A 14,249-nucleotide genomic window follows, 5' to 3' on the forward strand; every position below is an offset into this window, starting at 1 on the left:
GTTTTGTGGTTAGTGTCTGTGTGTATGCGTATATCTATGTATGTGTATGTTAATCTTAAGGTGCAACAGTAGACCAACCCGGTAACAAACTTGACGAGTACACTTACCCTTGAAGAAAATAGGTAAAGGGTAAGTAGAGGGAAAGACCATTATAATACAGATATCATTCTTGAGGAGGAGGAAGGTCAGTGGAGTAGAGGAAGACCAGCCTTGAGATGGACTGATTCAATAGCAGCAGATCTGGGAATTGGATTATTCATCTGACAGAAGATCAAACATTCTTTAGAAGAGCTATCCATGAGGTCGTAATGAGTCAACGTCGCGTCATGACACTTGGCTACCTAACTAACACACAGCTAAACTAACTGAAGATTGGTTTTATGCTTCCATGACCTCCTCAATCACCATCTCTGAACATTTGCAGGAAGCAGATTGTGAGGTGCAGAGCTGATTTCTACCTCCTTCATACCTTAAACACGTAATGGCTTTTTTCTTGGAAAACACCACAGGATCCCAGCACAAACAGGTTAAGATGTGAATGACAGCTTTTCAAGATGGACTAAAGCTGGTTTGTTGGCAAAGGGTTGCTCCACTCCTTATTATATCCCTGATATTAATATATTATTTAATGTTTTTCTTGTTTACTTTCCCCAGTGTATGTTCTTCTCATCTATATCTATATCTCTCTATATATAAAATCCAACATCTGTCTGTCTGTCTGCTTTTTACGAGAGAACTACTTAACAGATTTAGATCGGGTTTTTTTCAATAATTTGCTTGAATATTACGGTTGATTTTGCGCCTTCTCTCATCACGCTAAGAATCATAGTTTGTTTGCAGGAGCAATATATTCTCACTAATCCAAAACACAGGCTACGGGCCAAGAGGAAGGGAAAGCATGATGTCAGGAGTGAGGAGCTGGGCAGGGCCCTCCTCACTGTCCTGTTCCACTAGTACACGGGCAGTGCCGCGGGGGATGGCTAGTATATATATAAAGTCTATGACTGTCTGTATGACTGTCCGTTTTTCATGAGAGAACTACTTAACAGATTTAGATTTGATTTCTTCTATAATTTGCTTGAAGATTCTGGTTGATTTCGCATCCTCCTCCTGCCCACTCCTGATGCAGCCCACAATAGCAGTGTCATCAGCGAACTTTTACACGTAGCAGGATTCCGAGTTGTAATGGAAGTCCGATGTATATAGGCTGAGCAGGACCGGAGAAAGTACTGTCCCTTGTGGCGCTCCTGTGTTGCTGACCACAATGTCAGACCTGCAGTTCCCGAGACGCACATACTGAGGTCTGTTTGTAAGATAGTTCACGATCCATGCCACCAGGTATGAATCTACTCCCATCTCTGTCAGCTTGTCCCTAAGGAGCAGAGGTTGAATGGTGTTGAAGGCGCTAGAGAAGTCCAGAAACATAATTCTTACAGCACCACTGCCTCTGTCCAAGTGGGAGAGTGATCGGTGTAGCATATAGATGATGGCATCCTCCGCTCCCACCTTCTCCTGGTATGTGAACTGCAGAGGGTCGAGGGTGTGTTGGACCTGTGGCCTCAGGTGGTGAAGCAGCAGCCTCTCCATGGTGTTCATCACATGTGATGTGATCACGTGTCTATATTAGAAAGGTATTAGGGCTTACATTTTTGTCTACTTTTGTTGTATTATTTAATTGTGTATCTCTTCTTGTTCTTATTTCTGTAATAAATCTTTATTTTGATATTCTGACATCACTGGCATTATTCTGAGATCACACAGCGGTGCTCTCTATTTTCCACAATGTGTATTTACTTCATTTCCCAATTTGTCGCTAGTTTGTACCATATACTAATGTTCTTTCAACCAATACATTTTTTATCTTCTTTTTCTATGGGTCACAGTGGTGGATCTGAACCTCCTGAAGGAAGAGGTGAGGCTGTTTAGCTGCACGCCACGCAATTACTCTGTCTCCCTAAGAGAAGAACTGAAGCGGACAGACACGATCTTCTGGCCTAGTTGCCTGCTGGTCAAGCGATGTGGAGGTAACTGTGCCTGCTGTGCTCACAGCTGCTATGACTGCCAGTGTACTGCCACCAAAGTCACCAAAAAATATCATGAGGTATGTACAGCCTGTTGTTGGAGATGACGTACTTTGCATTACTGACACTGCACTGTTCTGAAGAATATGAATGTATATATAGAGAAGCACTGAAATTGATGACATTTTCGATTTACAAATTAATTTATACTGTATAAGCTAAACCTATGCAATCTAACAAAAATACTGTTATTGATTTTTATTGATTTTTAAAAAAGTGCTCAAAAAAATTAAAGGAACACTTTGAAAACACATCAGATCTCAATGGGAAAAAAAAATCCTGCTGGATATATGCTGATATGGACTGATATGGTAACGAAAGGATGGCACATCGCTTGATGGAAATGAAAATGATCAACCTACAGAGGGCTGAATTCAAAGACACCCTGAAAATGAAAGTGAAAAAATTATGCGGCAGGCAGGCTCGTCCATTTTGCCAAAATTTCATTGCAGCAACTCCAAATTGTACTCAGTAGTTTGTATGGTCCCCACGTGCTTGTATGCATGCCTGACAATGTCCTAATGAGACAACGGATGGTGTCCTGGGGGATCTCCTCCCAGATCTGGACCAGGGCATCACTGAGATCCTGGACAGTCTGAGGTGCAACCTGGTGGCATGGATGAACTGAAACATAATGTCCCAGAGGTGCTCTGTTGGATTGAGGTCAGGCGAGTGAACATGGGGGCCAGTCAATGGTATCAGTTTCTTCAAGGATTTCATCCTAATACCTAATGGCAGTCAAAGTGCCGTTGTCTAGCCTGTAGTGATCTGTGGTACATCAAAGCAAAATATTTTTTTGAGGATTTTGATTTTCACACTTTTTTATTTTATTCTTTTTCATACTTTCTTCACGAATTCTTCTGTTAAGTTTATACCTCTTTTAATAAACCCATAAAACTATGACCGAGGAAGAAAGGATTTATATTGATGAAGTAATGGTCCTTCACCATGTGGTGCGGATGAGCGTGCCTGTTCTCCTCGTTGGCCTACCTTGTGCACGGCACTGCCTCTATACTTAAAACAGCTTATATTTGAGTAAACCATTTCAAGAAATAAGTAGTAACCTATTTTGTTTCATTTATGTGCTAAATCTTGCATGACCTTTACAGGATGTATATTGTCACTCTGTATATTTTAGAACACATTTTTTGTGTTGCTATCCCAGAGCGAAGCTCAGGTATTCAGCTAATATATATATACTGTATATGTGTATGTGTGTGTGTGTATATATAGTGTTGCAGATAGAGGCTTTGTCCACCTCTTGAACCCTCAGGTACCACTCTGAACACCAGGTGAAAGTATAAATGTTATTTATTTTATAATTATATTGTGCACAAAGCACTCTCCACACCACACTCATATAACCACTATTCTCTCTATAACAAACCAAATCCTCCTCACCTAGACACTTCGCCCTCCTACCTCCCAGCTCAGCTCAGTGTCTGGGCTTTCCCATAGTCCTTTTATATCCCCTGACCCGGAAGTGGTTCCTGGCCAAACCCACAAGTCCGTTTTCCTCCCGGGTCAGGGTAAACAGTCCTTTTATTCATCCCGGGAGCACGTCGCTCCTTCCGGTCACGTGATGTTGACGCACTCCCGGGTTATAGGGCACACAAGAGCCCACTAGCCCCCTTACAGCGACTCCCAGTGGCCCCCAAGGTATCCAGCAGGGCTGTGTATATAAACTACAAAGTCCATGAAGCCCTGCTGGAACTCGGGGCACCATCATGCTGTCCGGAAGGCTCATCCTAGCGGCCTGTCGTCCATCACAATATACATATATACATATATATATATACATATACAGTGGAAGTTGGGTTCACGAACGTCTCGGAACACGTACAAATCGGTTTACAACCAAAAAGTTCGCCAAACTATTGCATCTGTTCACGACCACACACTCGGTATACGAACAAGCCAGGTTCCCTTTCGGTTTGCACGTGTTCAGTCTCTCCCTGTGCATTTCCTGTGCAGCGAGCAAGAGAGAGAGAGAGAGAGAGAGAGAGTGAGACACACACACACACACACACACACACACACAGGCAGCGTGAGAGAGAGAGCTGGACACATAAGGTATAGAAGGCACTTAAAGAATGCACCAGGCTTGTTTTTGTTTTCACTTCTGTTTACAGCGATCGGTTCGTAGCGTGCATTGTTGGTGGTTTATTAAATTATGGATTTTGTCAAATGTTCATTTTTTTCCCTGTCCTTAAAACTCATTAAAAAAGAAGTGTTTTTAGCCAGCAGTTGGTAGCGCTATGGTGCAAACTATTGTAGTGTTAGTTTTCTCTGTTGTTCAAGGTTTTCTCAGTGTTATTCAATGTTTTTACATTTAGTTTACTATTACGCTGTGCATTCTATGGTTTAATTAACTATATTTGTGCTTAAAATCTTAAAAAAATATATATATTTGCATACATTTCGTATGGTCTGGAACGGATTAATTGTATTTACATACAATCCTATGGGGGAAATTACTTGAGTTCAAGACCAAATCGGGTTACGACCAGAGTTTTGGAACGAATTAGGGTCGTGAACTGAGGTTCTACTGTATATATATATATATATATATATATATATATATATATATATATATATATATATATATTGTAACAGATAAAGGGCGCTATCACTCCCTTGAACCCTTGTTCGAGACGCCAGACACCAGATAAAAGTCCAATATGACTTTATTTTATAATAATTATGTGCACCAAGCTTTCTCCACTCCACTATACTCATATATAACACAATAATCAATAAACAATAACCAATCCTCCACTCACAGACGCGTTGCCACCCTTCCACCCAGCTCAGCTCGACGTCTGGAATTTCCCATAGTCCTTTTATAGTCCTTGACCCGGAAGTGTTTCTCTCTCTGTCCATGTGATTGTTAACACTTCCAGGTCAGATAAAAACTCCTTTTCTTCAACCCGGACGTGAGTCATTCGCTCCATCGCCATGACTAATACGCACTTCCCGGTTATAGGAGGTTCCCATGGTATCCAGCAGGGCTGTGATGAAAACCTCCACTGTCCATGATGCCCTGCTGGAACTCGGGGCACCTCTATGTTGCAGGCAGGGCTCCACCTGGCGACTTGGGGGTATTGGCCGGGATGACATGCCGGCCATATCCCACAATATATATATAATATATAATATATTCGGATTCAGCGGGTTGGATAATGGATGGATGGATGGATATATATATATATATATATATATATATATATATATATATATATATATATATATATATATATATATATATATATATATATATAGTGACCAATGGTGGGTTGCAGCACCCCAAATACAACTGCACAGACACAAGTCCCAGGTGCACACACACATATTTATTATACAAAATACCTTAAAAATGCTTTAACTAAAGCACAATAATATAATGCACTTATTTCTTTCTCTGTAAATCTCATTTTTGGACTGCTAAAAAAACATCTGGGTGATCATTATTTCAAGACAGATGATGACATGAAGAAAGTGGTGCACAAGTGGTGGCGAGGACAAGACAAAACCTTTTATTCTGCTGGCATCCAGGCACTGCCAGGCAGGTGGTGCAAGTGCATTGAGAAGGGTGGAGACTCCACTGAGAAATGACATGATTCAGTTTTCTGATAAATCCCATTTCCTAATTTTAGCTTGACCCCTCCTTGTACAATGAAGAAGATAGCATTACATACAATCAAGTCAAACTTAACAAAACAGAATTCAAACCCCACCCAAGAGAAAGAGAGGTGAACCAACAGGAAGAGCAAATCTTTAAAGACAACAAAGAAAGGAGAAGGTCCTTTTCCCTGATATAAGTGCTTATTCTAAAATGTTATTAATTAGATCTTGCCATATTTAAAAATGCTTTGAATAGATCCTCAAAGAGATAATTAATTTTTTTCCAATTTCAAATAGTAGAACATCAGTTACCCACTAGCTTAGAATAGGAGAGTTAGGATTCTTCCAGTTCAGCAAGAAAAGACTACATGTGAGTAGTGAAGTGAAAGCAGTCACAGTTTGTTTGTCCTTCTCCACTTAAAGCCCCTCAGGCCCTGCAACAGGGAAGTCGCCCTACCTGCTGGTACAGCTGCCTTCCACACTGGTCCGGTAGCCTTCTGTCCCCTGACTACGTAGAGCTTATCCCTCCGGACTGAGATTTGGGTCTTTTCTTTTTCCCCATCTGCACTCCCACTCCTCTTTTTTATAATAGGGACATGGCACAGGTGTGGCGATTAGCAGCTCTCACTGTCAATGATGAAAACGGGCGATCCGGAAACACCCACGCCCGTATCGCTCCTGGGAACTACTCTGGCCACACTATCACGTCCCCTCCTTAAACCGCGGTCATTATTTATTTAAGAAACTGGCCATTAGTTTAGAGCCGTGGACCCGCTATATCACACTTCTCAGTCACCTTCTTTACATTATAGGATGATATTTGCCATTTTCCAGTCCTTTGGAATTTCACTGGTGTGGACTGACTTCCTAAATATATGTGTCCAGGGTTTATATCTGTACTCGCTATCCTCCTTAAAGAACTCGAGGGTAAATATTCTCTAGTCCCAGTAATTTGTTTGATTTCAGCCTTCTTCTTCTTCTTTTGGCTGCTCCCGTTAGGAGTCGCTACAGTGGATCATCTTCTTCCATATCTTTCTGTCCTCTGCATCTTGTTTTGTTTCACCCATTATCTGCATGTCCTCTCTCACTACATCCATAAATCTTCACTTAGGCCTTCCTCTTTTCCTCTTCCTTGGCAGCTCTATCCTTAGCATCCTTCTCCCAATATACTCAGCATCTCTCCTCTGCACATGTCCAAACCAATGCAATCTCGCCTCTCTGACTTTGTCTCCCAACCGTCCAACCTGAGCTGACCCTCTAATGTCCTCATTTCTAATCCTGTCCATCCTCGTCACACCCAGTGCAAATCTTAGCATCTTTAACTCTGCCACCTCCAGCTCTGTCTTCTGCTTTCTGGTCAGTGCCACCGTCTCCAACCCATATAACATAACTGGTCTCACTACCGTCCTGTAGACCTTCCTTTTCACTCTTGCTGATATCCGTCTGTCACAAATCACTCCATACACTCTTCTCCACCCATTCCACCCTGCCTGCACTCTCTTCTTCACCTCACTTCCACAATCCCCATTACTCTGTACTGTTGATCCCAAGTATTTAAACTCATCCACCTCACCAACTCTACACCTTGCATCCTCACCATTCCACTGACCTCCCTCTCATTTACACACATGTATTCTGTCTTGTTCCTACTGACCTTCATTTCTCTCCTCTCTAGAGCATATCTCCACCTCTCTAGGGTCTCCTCAACCTGCTCCCTATTCTCGCTACAGATCACAATGTCATCAGCAAACATCATAGTCCACAGGGACTCCTGTCTAATCTCGTCTGTCAACCTGTCCATCACCATTGCAAATAAGAAAGGGCTCAGAGCCGATCCCTGATGTAATCCCACCTCCGTCACTCCTACCGCAGACCTCACCACGGTCACACCTCCCTCGTACATATCCTGTACAACTCTTACGTACTTCTCTGCCACTCCCGACTTCCTTATACAACACCACAGCTCCTCTCTCAGCACCCTGTCATATGCTTTCTCCAGGTCCACCAAGACACAATGCAACTCCTTCTGGCCTTCTCTAAACTTCTCCATCAACATCCTCAGAGCAAACACTGCATCTGTGGTGCTCTTTCTTGGCATGAAACCATACTGCTGCTCACTAATCATCACCTCACTTCTTAACCGAGCTTTCACTACTTTTGCCCATAACTTCATGCTGTGGCTCAAGTTGTGTTTTTACACTTAAACCAACAGTATACTAGTATATTAATAAAGACAGACACAATTGCAGTAATTATCAAACTTTCAACATTTTATGTGTGTAACAAGTTCCAGCAGTAACGTGTACCTTAATACCAAGGTGCAAGCACATCACACATTCAATGCAATTATTTGTAATATTAAATAGACCTTATATTTAGTCTTACATACAGGTGCTGGTCATAAAATTAGAATATCATGACAAAGTTGATTTATTTCAGTAATTCCATTCAAAAAGTGAAACTTGTATATTAGATTCATTCATTACACACAGACTGATGTATTTCAAATGTTTATTTCTTTTAATGTTGATGATTATAACTGACAACTAATGAAAGTCCCAAATTCAGTATCTCGGAAAATTAGAATATCAATTAAGACCAATGCAAAAAAAGGATTTTTAGAAATGTTGGCCAACTGAAAGGTATGAACATGAAAAGTATGAGCATGTACAGCACTCAATATTTAGTTGGGGCTCCTTTGGCCTGGATTACTGCAGCAATGCGGCGTGGCATGGAGTCGATCAGTCTGTGGCACTGCTCAGGTGTTATGAGAGCCCATGTTGCTCTGATAGTGGCCTTCAGCTCTTCTGAATTGTTGGGTCTGGCGTATTGCATCTTCCTCTTCACAATACCCCATAGATTTTCTATGGGGTTAAGGTCAGGCGAGTCTGCTGGCCAATCAAGAACAGGGATACCATGGTCCTTAAACCAGGTACTGGTAGCTTTGGCACTGTGTGCAGGTGCCAGGTCCTGCTGGAAAATGAAATCTGCATCTCCATAAAGTTTGTCAGCAACAAGAAGCATGAAGTGCTCTAAAACTTCCTGGTAGACGGCTGCGTTGAACTTGGACCTCACAAAACACAATGGACCAACACCAACAGATGACATGGCACCCCAAACCATCACTGACTGTGGAAACTTTACACTGGACCTCACGCAACGTGGATTCTGTGCCTCTCCTCTCTTCCTCCAGACTCTGGGACCTTGATTTCCAAAGGAAATGCAAAATTTACTTTCATCAGAGAACATAACTTTGGACCACTCAGCAGCAGTCCGGGTCTTTTTGTCATTAGCCCAGGTGAGACGCTTCTGATGCTGTCTCTTGTTTAAGAGTGGCTTGACACAAGGAATGCGACAGCTGAAACCCATGTCTTGCATACGTCTGTGCCTGGTGGTTCTTGAAGCACTGACTCCAGCTGCAGTCCACTCTTTGTGAATCTCCTCCACATTTTTGAATGGGTTTTGTTTCCCAATCCTCTCCAGGGTGCGGTTATCCCTATTGCTTGTACACTTTTTTCTACCACATCTTGTCCTTCCCTTCGCCTCTCTATTAATGTGCTTGGACACAGAGCTCTGTGAACAGCCAGCCTCTTTAGCAATGACCTTTTGTGTCTTGCCATCCTTGTGCAAGGTGTCAATAGTCGTCTTTTGGACAACTGTCAAGTCAGCAGTCTTCCCCATGATTGTGTAGCCTACAGAACTCGACTGAGAGACCATTTAAAGGCTTTTGCAGGTGTTTTGAGTTAATTAGCTGATTAGAGTGTGGCACCAGGTGTCTTCAGTATTGAACCTTTTCACAATATTCTAATTTTCCGAGATACTGAATTTGGGACTTTCATTAGTTGTCAGTTATAATCATCAACATTAAAAGAAATAAACATTTGAAATACATCAGTCTGTGTGTAATGAATGAATTTAATATACAAGTTTCACTTTTTGAATGGAATTACTGAAATAAATCAACTTTGTCATGATATTCTAATTTTATGACCAGCACCTGTATACATAACAGCTCATTAATTTTATCCCCCTGTAGTTACTGCAGTCCTGCACATCCCTCTTATTTCTAAATATCGGCACCAGTACACTTCTTCTCCACTCCTCAGGCATCCTCTCACTTTCCAAGATTCCATTAAACAATCTGGTTAAAAAACTCCACTGCCATCATCTCTCCTAAACACCTCCATGCTTCCACAGGTACAGTGGGTACGGAAAGTTTTCAGACCCCCTTCAGTTTTTCACTCTTTGTCATATTGCAGCCATTTGCTAAAATCATTTAAATTAATTTTTTCCCTCATTAATGTACACACAACACACCATATTGACAGACAAAAAAAAGAATTTTTGAAATTGTTGCAGATTTATTAAAAAAGAAAAGCTGAAATATCACATGGTCCTAAGTATTCAGACCCTTTGCTGTGACACTCATATATTTAACTCAGGTGCTTTCCATTTCTTCTGATCATCCTTGAGATCACCTTCATTTGAGTCCAGCTGTGTTTGATGATACTGATTGGACTTGATTAGGAAAGCCACACACCTGTCTATATAAGACCTTACAGCTCACAATGCATGTCAGAGCAAATGAGAATCATGAGGTCAAAGGAACTGCCTGAAGAGCTCAGCGACAGAATTGTGGCAAGGCACAGATCTGGCCAAGGTTACAAAAAAATTTCTGCTGCACTTAAGGTTCCCAAGAGCACATCTGATTTCAGCCTATTTAATCTAATTTCATCAGAATGTGCCTTCTAAGACACTTTCTTATGAGCCATTAACACTTTCAGTCCACAGAGACTTTGACGATCCCCCTCTTACGCTCTTAGTGTGTAAACCGTGTATAATCCCTTTGCACTTTTAGTACCTTTGTTTCAAAATGAGCAGCTACATCAAAAGCCTGCTTCCTATGTAAGTAGTTGCTTTAATATATTTTCATCAGCATACTAATTACTTTTGGTATTCTTTCTAGGTTCTCCAACTGAGACCAAAAAATGGTGGAAAAGGATGGCAAAAATCGATGACAGATGTCCCATTGGAACATCACGAGGAGTGCGATTGTGTGTGCAGCAGCAGCAGCAGCAGCAGTCCTGATGGATAAAAGAACACAATTCAAAGTTTTCACTAAAGCACAATCAAATGGTATTGAGCTCTTAGGGTACAACTTTTCAGTTCCCCCCCTTTTATCTCCAGTATCACGTGGGGGGGGGGATTTTTAAATGAATGAAGTACTGGGAAATGCTGACTCCGTTGGCCGGGATTTTGGACATATGGATGGCACTTTGTGTTCCTAAGGAGAGCATTGTTTTATCTTGAAATTTGTGAAAGCGAGAGTAAATCACAAATGGAAATGAGAAAGAAGGGATTGCTCACAATTTCTCCTAAGAAATCTTGTTGAAGTGTGGATTATAAGACAAGCCGTCAACATTCTTAAGAGGAATAACATTTTTGGAACTCTCGTTTTTGCTTTTAAACTTATGCTGCCAGCACTGGACCTGTACTCCCCACAGACCTCTGTGTTTAGGAAAGTTCTTTTTTTTTTAATATGATCTTATTATATATATATTTTTTTGGGGGGGGAGGGGGTTGGTCTACTTTTTCAAAAATATTCTTCTGTATATTAAAAACAAAGCATTTTGCTTTTGTCGTCTATCCTACTCCTTTAACATAACTGTAGATTTTATTGAACTGCAAATGATTCAATCCGTTTCGTCCTATTTTGCCACATTTATGATTCTAATGTTGGCTTGCTTTGTTCATTTTTTAATTTTTCGTCCCAAATTAGACAGTTGCCTTAAAAAAATACATTTGTATTTTTAGAAATTGTTTTAATTAAAAAAAAAACTGTGCAGCACAACAATGACATGGTTTAGAAGCTATTGTGATGGAGACAAGGAGTTACCTTTTCATAAGCAGTTTTGTATTGTTCAACTACTCTTTCCTAGGAATGATTTTATTTTATCATTCAATTTTTTTTTTAGAATTTTAATCAGTTATTTTTATATTCCTGTACAGGTCTGCTTTTTATTTTTACTAAATGTGCATGTATTTAACAAACGTTGTCAGCTTTATATAAGCATTTGATACACATGAAGAGAAAAGGCATTCTTACATTGGCTTTTTGCATTTAAAAGAACCAATCGATGAAATGAAAGCTGACATATTAATGAACATAAATGTGTATGGGTGGTATGGCTGCCTCATGGATCCAGTGTCCGGAGTTCAGATCATGCAGCCCCAGTCGCTGTCTGGGTGAAGTTTACATCTTCTCTCCATGTCATTTTTTCTTTTCGTCAGGTAGTCCAGTTTTCAATGCCACATCATCAAGGACCGTGTGTGTTAACTTAATAGGCAATGCTACGCTCACTGGCCACTTTATTAGGTACACCTTCTTTATCTATCTATCTATCTATCTTCTTGTTAACGCAAATGTCTAATCAGCCAATCACACGGCAGCAACTCAATGTATTTCAGCCTGTAGACATTGTCAAGATGACCTGCGGAAGTTCAATCTGAGCATCAGAATGGGGAACAAAGGGGATTGAAGTGACTTTGACCGTTGCATGGTTGATGGTGTCAGACGAGCTGGGCTGAATATTTCAGAAACTGCTGATCTACTAGAATTTTCACGCACAACCATCCCTATGGTTTACAGAGCAGTGACGTGCATTGAGGTTCATGGCTGGTGAGGTACTGACTCCTTCAGAGACGGATTTACAAATATATGAACCCCAAAGAGTAGCTTATTCACTGTTCAGTTGGCAGCCTGCAGATTGACTGCTGGTTATGTTTCATATCTCATCAGCATTCTTTACACACACATATAGGTAAGGCGCATATTTGGATAAGAAAGAACGTTACATGTATAGCGGCGAGAGAGAGCGCATTTGCTCTGAACCCTCTGTGTGTTCTAAATTTGCGTTGCAATTTCACAATTCACACTCATTCAGTACAAATGAAAGTATAGAGGGGTGGCGCAGTGGTAGTGCTGCTGCCTCACAGTTAGGAGACCTGGGTTCGCTTCCCGGGTCCTCCCTGCGTGGAGTTTGCATGTTCTCCCCATGTCTGCGTGGGTGTGCTCCGGTTTCCACCCACAGTCCAAAGACATGCAGGTTAGGTGGATTGGTGATTCTAAATTGGCCTTAGTGTGTGTGTGTCCTGCAGTGGGTTGGCACCCTGCCCAGGATTGGTTCCTGCCTTGTGCCCAGTGTTGGCTGGGATTGGCTCCAGCAGACTCCCGTGACCCTGTGTTCGGATTCAGCGGGATGGAAAATGGATGAATGAAAGTATAGAGTGGTGTACGAGAAAAACGGATTTCAGTTTTGAACTTAATTGAAATATTTAGTTGTTTTTAAAAGCTTTTAATTCTGATGCTTTAATCAATTTTAATACAGACTGTTCAGCAAAGGGATAACAAAAAAAACAAAAGAATATTTTATTTAAGGTCAATATTTAGTTTTTAAATATTGGATTGTTTTTTATTTTCTTAGTCTGATCCCATTTTTTTATAAAATTGAAACCCGTTTGTGGTCTTACCTTTACTTGTAAATAAAGTCCAAGCGCCTATCCTTCTCCACAAAAATCTCCGTCACTTTCTTAAAAGTCCCCGTAAAAGTCCTCCTTATTTTCCTTTAGTTTTAAAAGTCTTAATCTTCCATTTTGGCAGTCAGTCAGAACAAAAAATAAAAATAAACAGACTGCTGCAGTGCACTTGACTTTCTGATGTGGCTAACTTATTGGTGCCTCAGCTTAGAGAACAGCAGCAACGAGCACCTGTTGGGCTCACATGTGCCCCCTTCTGGGCAACACAGTACTGTCTGCCTCACCTTGTGCCTTTTCACTGCAGTTTTATGTCCAACCAGCAAGACTAAATATGTCACACACATTCATTACAGATATTAGAAAGTCAGGGTGTATAATAAAAGTGTCTGCAAACATTATATTGGCGACATACAGAGAGACAGCAACAGGCATGCGCCAATTGCATGCATCAACCCCGTGTGTGAGGGAGAGCGCAGTCCGAGGTGAAGTGAGGCTCGTCACCGCTGCACCTCACGTTTCTCCTCTGTATTTGAACAGGAAATGCACAAATTCAGCTATTTTGACTATAAAAATGATCAAAATTATTGGAATCATACAGAAGACAAATTTATAGCACAGACCAGTGGACAAATTTTGTTTTATGTTATCATTATTAGTTTTTTTTTACTTTTCATGATGACAAGTGAAGCTCTCCCTCACCTGCCTGCCCTGACAGCACCTCCCTGTTACAGACAATGATCTGAAAAAGGGAAAATATCCAGTGAGCAACAGTTCTCTGGGGGAAAGTGCCTTGTAGATGGCGGAGGTCAGAGGAGAATGGCCAGACTGGTCTGAGCTGATATAAAGGCAACAGGAACTCAAACAAGCACTCGTTACAACCGACGTATGCAGAAGAGCATCTCTGAACACACAACACATCGAATGTTGAAGCAGATGGGCTACAGCAGCAGGAGACCACACCGGGTGCCACTCCTGTCAACTAAGAACAGGCAACTTAGGTTACAATTC

General features: G+C 41.2%; 1 protein-coding gene across 1 annotated transcript in view; it reads left to right on the forward strand.

Annotated features, from left to right (window-relative positions):
* The window catches only part of pdgfc (platelet derived growth factor c), a 158,381-nt gene extending 146,965 nt beyond the window's left edge, over positions 1 to 11,416 (forward strand). The window contains exons 5-6 of the mRNA XM_051928584.1: positions 1,884 to 2,101; positions 10,672 to 11,416. Of these exons, the coding sequence (XP_051784544.1) occupies positions 1,884 to 2,101; positions 10,672 to 10,800 (347 nt within the window). The 3' untranslated portion in view covers positions 10,801 to 11,416. The remainder of the gene's footprint in view (positions 1 to 1,883; positions 2,102 to 10,671) is intronic.
* Positions 11,417 to 14,249: the final 2,833 nt, after the last annotated feature.

This window comes from Erpetoichthys calabaricus, chromosome 5 (assembly GCF_900747795.2).
Source record: "Erpetoichthys calabaricus chromosome 5, fErpCal1.3, whole genome shotgun sequence".
Classification (NCBI taxonomy): Eukaryota; Metazoa; Chordata; class Cladistia; order Polypteriformes; family Polypteridae; genus Erpetoichthys; species Erpetoichthys calabaricus.